General features: G+C 41.1%; 1 protein-coding gene across 5 annotated transcripts in view; it reads right to left on the bottom strand.

Moving 5' to 3' along the window:
* TGFBR3 (transforming growth factor beta receptor 3) overlaps positions 1-12752 on the bottom strand; it is a 336698-nt gene that overhangs the window by 88813 nt on the left and 235133 nt on the right. For all 5 annotated transcript variants that reach the window (XM_068239808.1, XM_068239810.1, XM_068239811.1 and 2 more), the window contains exon 5: positions 1389-1572. In XM_068239808.1, the coding sequence (XP_068095909.1) occupies positions 1389-1572 (184 nt within the window). The remainder of the gene's footprint in view (positions 1-1388; positions 1573-12752) is intronic.

Raw genomic sequence — 12752 nt, 5'->3', positions numbered from 1 at the left:
AAGATTTGGGGGGGAAAACAGTTCACTAATTTACATAATTCACCTTGATTTACATTATTTTGCCAGTGTCTTTGTGATCGACATATCAAATCTTAGTGACCTTACCCTTTAGAACATGAATTAAGCATAGTTGCAGTGAGCGACAGGAGCAGTGCGAGAAGCCAAGTAAAACATTTACTGGCCAGTTGATCTGTGAAGTCTTCTCTGATTGGTTGAACTTGATGCAGGGATGTCTCTTTTCAACCAAATTATGTAACTACAGTTGAGGAATTGCAAACAAACATGCTTGCTTTCTCTGTTAGGGCCTGTTTCCACTACACGTAGATTGGATGCAGAATGGATGCCTATGGGCCTGTTTCCACTAAATGCGATTTTTCTGATGCAGATTTTCCCATAGACATTCATTGGAGTCAGTTATTCTGCAAGCCATTCTGCATCCAATCTGTGTGTAGTGGAAACAGGCCCTGATGGGAAAAAGGCACCTTGAAACTCAGCTAGATAAATCTCAGTCTGTAATAGGGTAAATAGTAGGAGGTGAACAGACCGGTGGTTAGGAAAAAAAACACATGGCAAATGAGGTACTAATACCGTAAGAGCAAAATATGCATGATGAGCACCTGAAGAGTGTGCCTAGGAGTATCTTAAGGACTATAATTTGCATGGACAAATTTGTGAGGAGGAGAAGGTTTATAGCTGTTAGTAGATCTAAGTATATGAATCCATTGGTATATCTTAAAAGACAAGTGATGAATATAAGTACTGAGGCCATCTCTTAACCTGCAAGGGCTGTCGATGACTGACACAAAACACTGTGTGTTTACCATGACATTCAGCGACTCAATTCCCAGGAGTGAGCAGCCCCCACTCCCCCCTTTAGCCCCCAGGCCCCTCACGACGGCCGGGGTTATGGAGGCTTTTGTTACACCTCTGGGGTATATCAGCAGCTGAAGGGGCAAGGGCAAAGAGGAGGATTTCTGCCTTGTCATCTCCGAAGTGTTTATAATAACCTTGATGCCTTTATTTGTTGTGAAATAATGGCATGATGGATGCAATATGCTACAGCACTACTTCACACATGCAGAGAAGTCTGAACAGACATCCCTAATCACTGAAGGTAGAAAGAACAGTTTGATTATAAGCTAGTTGGCTATTAACATCACATAATGGGCCTAATGCAATAAAGAAAGGTAAGGTTGACTTTACCATAGCAACACACTCGATAACCCACCCAATAACGTGCATGGCACTAATGGGTTAATGGCAGGTGTTCCCTTTGCTTTAGCAATGGTAAAATTGTTTTGCACTCCCATCCCACCGCCTGGCAACTTTATCGTACTTTAGTGTATCAGGCCTACTGATTCTTTTATAACAACTTCAGCATAACCTACCTTCGCCCACTTTTATATCTATTCGCTTAGTCATTTTGGCTTCAGTGAAAGATGTGACAGCCTCATAGTTCTTCAGGGCCCACTGTAAGAGGTGCTCATTCCCCGAAGGAAGTGACCTTTCTTCTTTCTCGGGGGGTGGCAAGAGGCTCCCAGCATCATCCCGAACATTGGAACCCTGGGACACCTAGAAGGGAACAGATTAAACAATTTTTATACTTTGTACCAAGATCTATGAGAAATGTAAACAATATATATAAGCAACAAAATGGTATTTTGGAACTACTCGACAAGACGCAAGCATTGCCCATCTCCAGAAAATATTAATTAGATATTCCGTAAAGCATTAACCACTTCCTGTCCCTATGACGTAAAAATGAGCCTCTGCACTCTCCTTCCTACAAAATCTTAGATAACACTGTTTATTTATCTATTTATACCTGATGACATCACTACATAATTATAAAATAATTACAGCAAACCCCTCTCCTCCTCCCAGGGAATTTAATAGCAGAGTTAATTAGTAAACAAGTGTAAAATACACATTCCAGGAGCAGACAGTATCAGATTGTATACATTACTTAATTGTTACATCTAATATGTTGTCAAAACAAATGAACTGTTGAAATAAACAGGAGGGATAAGAAAAATAAATTGTGTGGGTTTAATGTACAATAGAACAGTTAACATTAAAGCTACAATGTATGAAAGTGGATAAATTGTGTATTTTTTCACTTTTTTCTTATTTTCATTTTAAAATGCATAGAAAATAAGGTAATTACTAATCACAAATATCAGCCACAAAAAGTCTTATAAGTCCTGAAAATAACAATATATAGATCATTTAGTTGTGATAATTATTGATAAAGTTATTGCCAAAGTAATCACAGCTGAGCTGAACTGTAAAAAATACCAGGGTAGTGAGGTGGTTAAATAAAAGTACTGCTGAGTCCTGAAAAATGTGAAAGGCTGTGGTCTTTAAATAGGAAATTAAGCGAAAAGGGGAAAATAATAAATCAATAATAAATCAACACACTGCAAAGTGAGAAGTTAAAAAATAGAAAAGAGATCAAGAAATTATTGATATTCAGCATGTAATTTGTTCATGTTGTTTGATCCACAATCAGCCAGCGCATCATCATCTTTACTACTTGCAGACATGAAAAAAGTAGACCGCACCAACTACCATTATTTATAACCACTCCCACTAACATTGAGATAGGCTAAAAGGCTTTTTTTAGATATACAGTGGTCTGAAAAACTATTTGACCCCTTCCTGATTTCTTATTCTTTTGCATGTTTGTCACACTTAAATGTTTCTGCTCATCAAAAACCGTTAACCATTAGTTAAAGATAACATAATTGAACACAAAATGCAGTTTTAAATGATGGTTTTTATTATTTAGTGAGAAAAAAAACTCAAAACCTACATGGCCCTGTGTGAAAAAGAAATTGCCCCCTGAACCTAATAACTGGTTGGGCCACCCTTAGCAGCAATAACTGCAATCGAGCGTTTGCGATAACTTGCAACAAGTCTTTTACAGCGCTCTGGAGGAATTTTGGCCCACTCATCTTTGCAGAATTGTAGTAATTCAGCTTTATTTGAGGGTTTTCTAGCATGAACTGCCTTTTTAAGGTCATGCCACAACATCTCGATAGGATTCAGGTCAGGGCTTTGACTAGGCCACTCCAAAGTCTTCATTTTGTTTTTCTTCAGCCATTCAGAGGTGGATTTGCTGGTGTCTTTTGGGTCATTGTCCTGCTGCAGCACCCAAGATCGCTTCAGCTTGAGTTGACGAACAGATGGCCGGACATTCTCCTTCAGGATTTTTTGGTAGACAGTAGAATTCATGGTTCCATCTATCACAGCAAGCCTTCCAGGTCCTGAAGCAGCAAAACAACCTCACACCATCACACTACCACCACCATATTTTACTGTTGGTATGATGTTCTTTTGCTGAAATGCTGTGTTACTTCTACGACAGATTTAACAGGACACGCACCTTCCAAAAAGTTCAACTTTTGTCTCGGCGGTCCACAAGGTATTTTCCCACAAGTCTTGGCAATCATTGAGATTTTTTTTAGCAAAATTGAGACGAGCCTTAATGTTCTTTTTGCTTAAAAGTGGTTTGCGCCTTTGATATCTGCCATGCAGGCCGTTTTTGCCCAGTCTCTTTCTTATGGTGGAGTTGTGAACACTGACCTTAATTGAGGCAAGTGAGGCCTGCAGTTCTTTAGATGTTGTCCTGGGGTCTTTTGTGGCCTCTCGGGTGAGTTTTCTCTGCGCTCTTGGGGTAATTTTGGTCGGCCAGCCACTCCTGGGAAGGTTCATCACTGTTCCATGTTTTTGCCATTTGTGGATAATGGCTCTTACTGTGGTTCGCTGGAGTCCCAAAGCTTTAGAAATGGCTTTATAACCTTTACCAGACTGATAGATCTCAATTACAGTACTTTTGTTTTCGTTTGTTCCTGAATTTCTTTGGATCTTGGCATGATGTCTAGCTTTTGAGGTGCTTTTGGTCTACTTCTCTGTGTCAGATAGCTCCTATTTAAGTGATTTCTTGATTGAAACAGGTGTGGCAGTAATCAGGCCTGGGGGTGACTACAGAAATTGAGCTCAGGTGTGATAAACCACAGTTAAGTTATTTTTTAACAAGGGGGGCAATCACTTTTTCACACAGGGCCATGTAGGTTTTGAGTTTTTTTTCCTCACTAAATAATAAAAACCATCATGTAAAACTGCATTTTGTGTTCAATTATGTTATCTTTGACTAAACATTTAAGAAACATTTAAGTGTGACAAACATGCAAAAGAATAAGAAATCAGGAAGGGGGCAAATAGTTTTTCACACCACTGTACATATGCACAAAGGGAGATACTTGTTGCTTGGTAGTTGGAAATAGCTGTTATTTCCCACAATGCAAAAAGGTTTAAAGACAGTAAACTGTCAGGACCTAGTTCCTGACATCACACTGTGGGAGGGGTTTCACCACAATATCAGCCATACAGACACCACAGATGATCTATCTGAAAAAAGGTAAACATTTTGCATCGGGAAAAGGGGTATCAGCTACTGATTGGGGTGGAGTTCCTTGGTTACAGTTCCTCTTTATGGGGGCAGAACCTTCTAGTCTGTGCCCATATTCATGCAGGCACAGTATGGGCGTGTTTATGCATGAAGAGGAGTGCGGCCACAATAACATATCTGACAAGCTCTTCCAAGTCCAGGAGAACGTGGGAAGACTCTGCAGGATCCAGAGGCTCCCTTCTTCTTAGGTAAGTATCTCATTTTTTCCTTTAGGTTTACCTTGGGTACATTTTAAAACAATAAAATTGTTAAAAATAGCTGAGGAGGCAGTGGTGGACTTACCTCCTTTAAGTAGACAAAAAAACTGTCCGATTCAAAAATCACCGAAATGTATTGATCAGACATGTAGACAGAGGCACTTGGAGTAATCAAGACGTATTACTGTTATTTACTCCGTTTATTATTGCCTGATGAAGCAGGGTCATACCTGCGAAATGCGTTGCACTGTCTTTGGAGTAGATCGATACATTTTTGTGATTTTTAATGGACAGTTTTTGTGTCTTCTTAAAGGAGGTAAGTCCACCACTGTCTCCTCAGCAATTTTTGCTACTTTTACTCTCTTGGTGAGTATTATCCTTTATATATAGTGGGCTCTTTGTGTCCCTCTCTTTGTATTTTAAAACACTGGTTCCATCAAGCAGCATGCAATCACTCTTTCCATCTGCTTATCTTATGACATCTTCTAACAGGTAAATTGGGAAGCTTGCTAGTGAGTGTTACGAAGCTTAAAACTTTTGAAAGACAAAAACAATTAATAGGTGCATTCTTGCTGAATGCTCAATTCAATCATACTTCATGGAGTTCTCCTTTAAGGCTAAGGCACAGGAGAGACTTTGTAACTGTGGTGCTGCGATGCCGCTGCTACAAACTATGGCAGGCTATGGTATCTGCCAGCACCGAGAAACTGAAAATAAACCTCCAGAGATCCCTCCGTGTTACCATCTGTTTTTAATACACATACAGGTAGAAAAAAAACTGGGCAGTTTGTTTCTAACACCTGGTGATTCCAAGCCATTCTAAACGACTCCAGGGAATTGCAGCTAAAGTGTTCTATCAAAGATATCACACACAATTACTCTGAAATGCTAAACAGCTGGGAAGAAGTTACGACATGAGTCAGATACTAAATTCTGATGACATCAATCATAAGTGTTGCATTAATAAATGAGAAGCCCTGGAGTGCTTGGATAGTCTATCATACATAATGCCAGAACACAACGGTAGCAATTTCTGGAGAAATGCATTTGTTTCTCCTTAAAGTGAACCTGAGGTGAGAGTGATATGAAGGCTGCCATATTTATTTCCTTTTAAGCAATACTAGTTGCCTGGCTGCCCTGCTGATGCTCTGCCGCTAATACTTCCAGTCATAGACCCTGTACAAGCATATGCAGATCAGGTATCTCTGACAATATTTTCAGACTCGACAAGATTAGCTGCAAGCTTGTTTCAGGTGTGTGATTCAGACACTTCTGCAGCCAAATAGATCAGCGGGGCTGCCAGGCAGCTGGTATTGTTTAAAAGTGAAACAGTGCCATGGAATATGTCAGCGCCATGCAATAGGTTAGCGCTTTATAAATCAATAATAAAAAGGAAACAAATATGGCAGCCTCCATATCACTCTCACCTCGGGTTCGCTTTAAAGTACAGAATAGAAGGAAAACATAGAGAAATGCACCCTGTATGTGTTAAGAGGCTTTAGCCTGTCTAATCGCAACTGTAATTTGATCTCACAGCTTTGTCATCTCAGGAATCTGGGCTGCTTTGGCAGAGCAGCTAATGTGTAAACACAGGATGTTAAGCCTATATCTGCTTCCATGAAAGAAGGACGTAGTGCCAAAGGACCAAAAATGGCTACACAAGAGTTCCTATATGTGACTGAAACGTGTGTGCATACATCCTCAGTGGCATGGCAGTAGGGGATGCACAGGTTGCAATCTCATCCGGCCCTCCTGTACTCACTGCATTAGATCTTTCTTGGTACTGTGGTGGTAATGATCACCTCTATAAGCGTTTTGAATGGTGGTAATCATGAAAGGACACCTGAACTGAGAGTTATATGGAGGCTGCCATATTTATTTCCTATTAAACAATACCAGTTTCCTGGTGCCCTGTTGATCTCTTTGGCTGCAGTAGTATCTGGTTCACACACATGAACCAAGCATGCAGCTAAACTAGTCAGACTTTAGTCAGAAACATCTGATCTGTATGCTCTTTCAGGGTATATGGTTAAAGTGAACCAGAGACGAAGCACCCTCATGTATTTTACCATATATATCAGTGGAACATTAGAGAAAACACTTACCCTGCTCTCTGCTTCATTTTTCACTGCTCAGCTTGCTTCTCATCAGCCCTGATAAAATCCCCGACAGAGCATTCAGTCTGGTTTGCCCCATAATGATTATAGCTGAGTCAGTCTTCTGTGATGTCTTTTCAAGCCCAAGCCTGCCCCTTTGTGGCTCTGCTTTCCTGCTATGGATCCTCATAGCAGGAAAGCAGAGCCAGGAAGGGGCGGGCTTGAGCTTGAAAAGACATCAGAGAAGACAGACTCAGCTATAATGATTCCTGAGCAAAGCCAGACTGAATGCTCAGTTGGGGATTCTTATCAGAACTGATAACAGGCAGACTGTGCAGTGAAAAGTGAAACAAAGAGCAGAGTAGGTGTTTACTGTCATGTTCCCATTGATATATATGGTAAAATACACGAGGATGCTTTGTCTCTGGTTCTCTTTAAAGGTCTTTTTACACTTATCGTGTTGCGTCACGTTACATTACTCTCTCCTATGGCAGCTTGTCGCAGTGGCCACTACAGGCAATGGAATATGACACCTTGACTGCGACGCGACGGAAGTGCTCTGGGTAGCGCAGTGTGTTACCGTGTGACTTCCGGATAATCTTGGGAGTCTTTTTTCTTGGGTCACACCGCTGCATTAACTTGCGGTGCAACTTTTTGGCTGCGGTGTGGTGTGATTGTTCCAAATTGCACAGCACCTCCCTGCAGCAAGTGTAAAAGGACCCTCAGAGTTAGAGAAAGACAATCAGCAGCATGCCAGGCAACTGGTACTGCTTAAAAGGACACAAATATTGCAACTTTCATATCCCTCTTGGTTCAGGTGTGCTTTAAAGGTCCACTAGTATGTATTTGTGTACACCTCCCCCAGCGTAAACTGCACTATAAATGACTTCTTTCCTAAGTTGCTGTCACCTACAGCAGGTGGTATAAGGATCTGACTATGGATTTGGATGGGATTTTCTCAGGATTACCTTTATACTTTACAATAACATTCCCTGGAAAGGATCTGTACAAAGATGCAGGGCGGATATGGAAATAAAAGGATTCTGATTTTGATTTTACCGCCCAAGGCCCACTGTCACCAACCCCGCCCTTGGAGGGAACACAGCACAGGATGGATGGAGCACAGGACCAGTGCTCCACTGCTTGCCCCTGTGGAAGCAAGGCAGCCACAGACTGGGTTTGTGACTGCTGCGGTTTACAGGTTTGACAGTTTAACTGCCTTAGTGTGCCAGCCCACTGCCCGCCCCTTTTTTCCTGGTGCTCTAGGCCGTGGCCTTTGTGGCCTTGCCTCAAATCCGGTCATGCAAAGATGTCAGCCAGCTTCCCTACCCATCTGCAAACTATTTTGGTAACTAGACTGAGCAACTGAAGTCCAGCAAGTCCTTTTGAAAATAAAGAAATAACTGAGAATCCTTTATGAGCAGTTGGACTAGTCAAAATCATGTCAAGTCGGTCAGATTTTCACGCCCTACTGTAATTGACAGCAATATAGGAAATAAGTAATTTATAAAGCATTCTACTCTTAGAGAAATGTACATTTATAGTTACATAGTTAGTTTGGTTGAAAAAAGACAGTTGTCCATCAAGTCCAACCAGAAAAATAAATAAATAAATAAAATAAATACATACATTTATACATATGCATTTATACAAATGTATTTTTAATTTTACAACTTTTTGTGATAGTTGTCCTTTAAAGTGTACTAGAGACGAGCTAAAAAATAACAACCATACATATTTGGGGCTTCCTCCAGTCCTATGCAGGCTGACTGCTCCTTTGCTGGCCTCCTCCACTGCCTCGATTCTCTGCTATGGTTCCTGGTAAGTGAGCCAGTCGACACCAGGGCAGTCCGGCCATGCGCCCTCCCCTGCGCTCCTGTGGCTGGGAGCGTTTTGTGCCTGCGCATTAGTACTGTGCAGGCACAGAACACTCCCTGGGATGGGAGCCCAATCGGGCCATGCACACTGCGCTCTGGCTAGCTCCCTTACCGGGATCCATAGAGGAGGACTGAGGCAGCAGAGGAGGCCAGCGAAGGACCAATCAGCCTGCATGAGACTGGAGGAAGCCCCAGGTATGTGTAAATTTTCTTTAATACTCGTCTCAGGTTCCCTTTAACAATCCTTTTCCTCTACTTACACTTCTCACATCATTATTATGTGATTATTATACATACTGCGTTGGGGGGGAAGGAAGGAGCTAGTGTAATATTTACACTGGGACCTTTGCCTCTTTAGCTAAGCCATTGTAAAGTCACATATTCAGAGATGGGCACTGTAGTATGACTTGCATTGTGGCAAAAATAATATAGGTTCTCCTGGGATTATTGATCGTGTGCCATATGAACATCAAACTGTGTACTTTAATTACATATGGTATCATGGCAATGTAACTACACAAAAACCACCTCTACCATACTGTAATTACATGCTGTACCACATCTCCTCAAATGAGAGAAACACACAGAGCCCCATAATTACAGGATGCACTTTGAGTTTCTATGTAGACTGCAACAAGTGTTCCGTAACAAAAAGGATGCAGTAACTGTTGTCACCTCCGAAAGACCAGCTTTCTATTCAGCAGCAGTGAAATTTCACTTAATTGTGTGTCTTGCAACTGAGGCAATTATACATCTGATTTATACCACAGCCAGGGCTTGTCTTTTCCTGGACAGGAATATGCTTTCATGGGCCAACTGAATGCAATTCTGACACACAGGTCAGTTCTGAAATGCAGTTATGGAGTAATTTACAAGATAAGCACTATCATTTCAAACTTAAAGTGAAAACAAACTTTCTAAATTAAGTTGCTCCATCTGTAGTCAAGCTGACATTGTAACAGCCTGAAATATCTATCTACAGTGCCTTGCAAAAATATTAACCCCCCCCCCCCCGACATTTTTTCATGTTTTGTTGCCTTACAACTTGGAATTAAAATGGATTGTTTGAGAGTTTGCACCATTTTATTTGCAGGACATTCCTACAACTTTAAATATGTATTATTTGGTTTATTATAAAGCAAACAAAAAATAAGACATAATAACTGAACAGAGTGCATAACTATTCCCTGACCCCCATAAACTCAGTACTTTGTGGAGCTACCTTTTGCAGAAATTACAGCTACAAGTTGCTTCGGATAGGTCTGCATGAGCTTGCCACATCTTGCCACTGGGATTTTTGCCCATTCATTCAAAACTGCTCAAGCTCCTTCATGTTGCATTCGTTTCACTTTTGAACAGCAATCTTCAAGTCTGACCACAGATTCTCTAATTGGATTGAGGTCCAGATTTTGACTAGGCCACTATAACACACTAAAACGTTTCTCCTTAATCCACTAAAAGTGTTGTTTTAGTGGTATGCTTTGGGCCACTGTCCTTCTGAAAGGTTGACTTTCATCCCAGTCTCAAATCACTGGCAGACCAGGTTTTGCTGAAGAATATCCCTGTATTTAGCACTATCCATCTCCATATTCCATATTTCCTCGACTCAGAAAAACATCCAGACAGTATGATGCTGCCACCACCATGTTTCACTGTGGCGATGGTGTTCTTGGGGTGATAGGATGTGCTGTGTTTGCACCAGACACAGCATTTTCCTTGGTGACCAAAAAGTTACATTTTAATCTAATTTGACCAGAGCATCTTCCTCCATAAATTTGTGGAGTCGCAAACATGCCTATTGGAAAACTCAAAACGTGCTTTCTTATTTTTAATGCTAAGAAATGACTTTTTTCTAGCCACTTTTTCGTAATGCCCAGCACTATGGAGTGTATGGCTTATTGTGGTCCTATGGACAGATAGTCCAGTCTCCTTTGTGGAACTCTGTAACTCTTGCAGGGTTACCTTTGGTTTCTGTGCTGCCTCTATTATTAATGCCATCCTTGCCCAGCCTGTGAGATTTGGTGGGCGGCCCTCTCTTGGCAGGTTTGTTGTGGCACCACGTTCTTTCCATTTGAAGATGATGAATTTGATGGTGCTCTGGGGAATATTCAAAACCTTGGATAATTTTTTTTTACCCAACCCTAACTTGTATTTCTCAACAACTTTGCTCTTGAATTGTTTGGAGAGCTCCTTGGTCTTCGTGGTGTGATGCATCTTGCTTAGTGGAGTTGAAGTCTCTATGGCATATGCACATGCCAATTTTAAGTTTATTATTTTATAAAAATTCGTTTTTATATATATTTATCTCATTTCACTTCATCAACTTAGTCTATTTTGTGCAGATCCAACGCATAAAATAAGATTAAGAAACATTGAAATTACAGGTTGGAATTTAACAAAATAGATGCAAAGTTGGGGGGGGCGCTTTGAACACTTTTGCAAGGTGTTGTATATCCATTTATCCATCTTCAGCAGCCCCATGTAGGACACGTGGTACTCTGCTGTTGTTAGTATCAGTAATATTCCTGGACATTGAGGGTGCACAGCAGTTTTACCAATGCTACAAAATCAAGGCCTTTGCCGTTTATTGAAATGCAGTGGCAGTATTACGTAGAGTCTTGGACATAACGTTTTGGTTAGCTTACAGGGACAACAAAGGAAGGTTTGCATATTCAGTAGTGATGCATCGTTGGAGACATCATATGCTCACTCCAACTAGAATTATCACAAATACCTTCTGTTTTAAGAAGGCAATCATTTGTTTTGCATAACATTTTAGTAAGAGGGCTTTTTGGTCCTTTGTAGCCCCTTACACCTTCCTAGGAGTTCTGGTTCACCATGAGCTTGCTGAGTTGTCTGTACGTTAATGGAAGTGCCTAGCACAACTGTATCCACATCAAGCTTAAAAAAATCATCAAACAATCAAACACAACTACCCAATAAGAGGACAGGCACAATCCTAAATGTATTCAAAGAACTTAAAAAAAGAGCATAAAAAATGCTAAATGGCCTGCAAATGCATGATGTCACCAAGCAGCAATTCCTTAGTCCAATAATTTACTGAACATAATAAAACAAACACGTGTTTTTCATAATAGCCTGGAATCATGTCTCCCCTCAGGCTATTTATCCAACACTGCAAAGCTATTAGCAGTGCAAAGTTACTGAACGTATTTTCCCAGAGCAAGAGTGATCAGATGTGTATGTGCATAATCCCCCAATCCTCATGTAGTAACATTCATCAGCTGCACGACAAACCAAGGGATTCACTGTGTTATATTAGCAAGTATTCTGTGCAGAGGGATGTTACTGGCCCAAGCTTACCAAGGGGGAGACATACTAGTAGTGTGGATCGTAATGGATAATTTGAAAATTGTGCATAATTTTTGCAATTGCGATTTTGCATGGAATCTTGATTTTGCATAATTTTCAAAACTGTTCAATTTCCTAACTGTGTAGAAAGAAAGCATTACTGCCAGATATTGTCCCACGCCTATCCAGACACCCTCATAACTATTTACCCCCACTGCTGCTTTCCAATGCAGAGTAGAGCAGGGAAGCATTAGTCACTCTTATTCAATTCACTTTTTCTCCTAAGTTTTCTCCTAGGTGATTAATTCACACCATATCAATAAAATGCCTTTTAAGCCACCAACAAGCGAGAACATAATCTGAATTATTTTGAAAGCACTTTTTCACCTAAATTTTGGTACTTTTTCAATTGCAGAGTGCAGAAAAAATTATTTTAAAGGGACCCTGAGCTGTGCAATAGAATAGAAAATGGGACATACCTAGGGCTCCCTCCAGCCCACCACTGCATACCCGTTGTGTCATCATGTCGGCCGCCGTAAGAGTCCTGCACATGCGCGGTTCAGTCTTTAGAGAGGAGAGAGCACCCGTGACTTCATTCGGAGCTGCCGCATTACCGGAGCTGCCAGCAGGAGCGCGGAGGGGGCCAGGAGGATCCCGGGGCCCTTGCAGGCTATGGTGGGCTGGAGGAAGCACCAGGTAAGTCCTGTGTTCTATTTTATTACACAACTCCGGGTCCCTTTAAACACAAGATGAAAAATTATCTCCTAGGAGAGAACTTAAAAGAAAACAGGAATTG

Source organism: Hyperolius riggenbachi, chromosome 6, assembly GCF_040937935.1.
Source record: "Hyperolius riggenbachi isolate aHypRig1 chromosome 6, aHypRig1.pri, whole genome shotgun sequence".
In the NCBI taxonomy this organism is placed as follows: domain Eukaryota; kingdom Metazoa; phylum Chordata; class Amphibia; order Anura; family Hyperoliidae; genus Hyperolius; species Hyperolius riggenbachi.
This window is presented reverse-complemented; position numbering and strand designations above follow the sequence as displayed.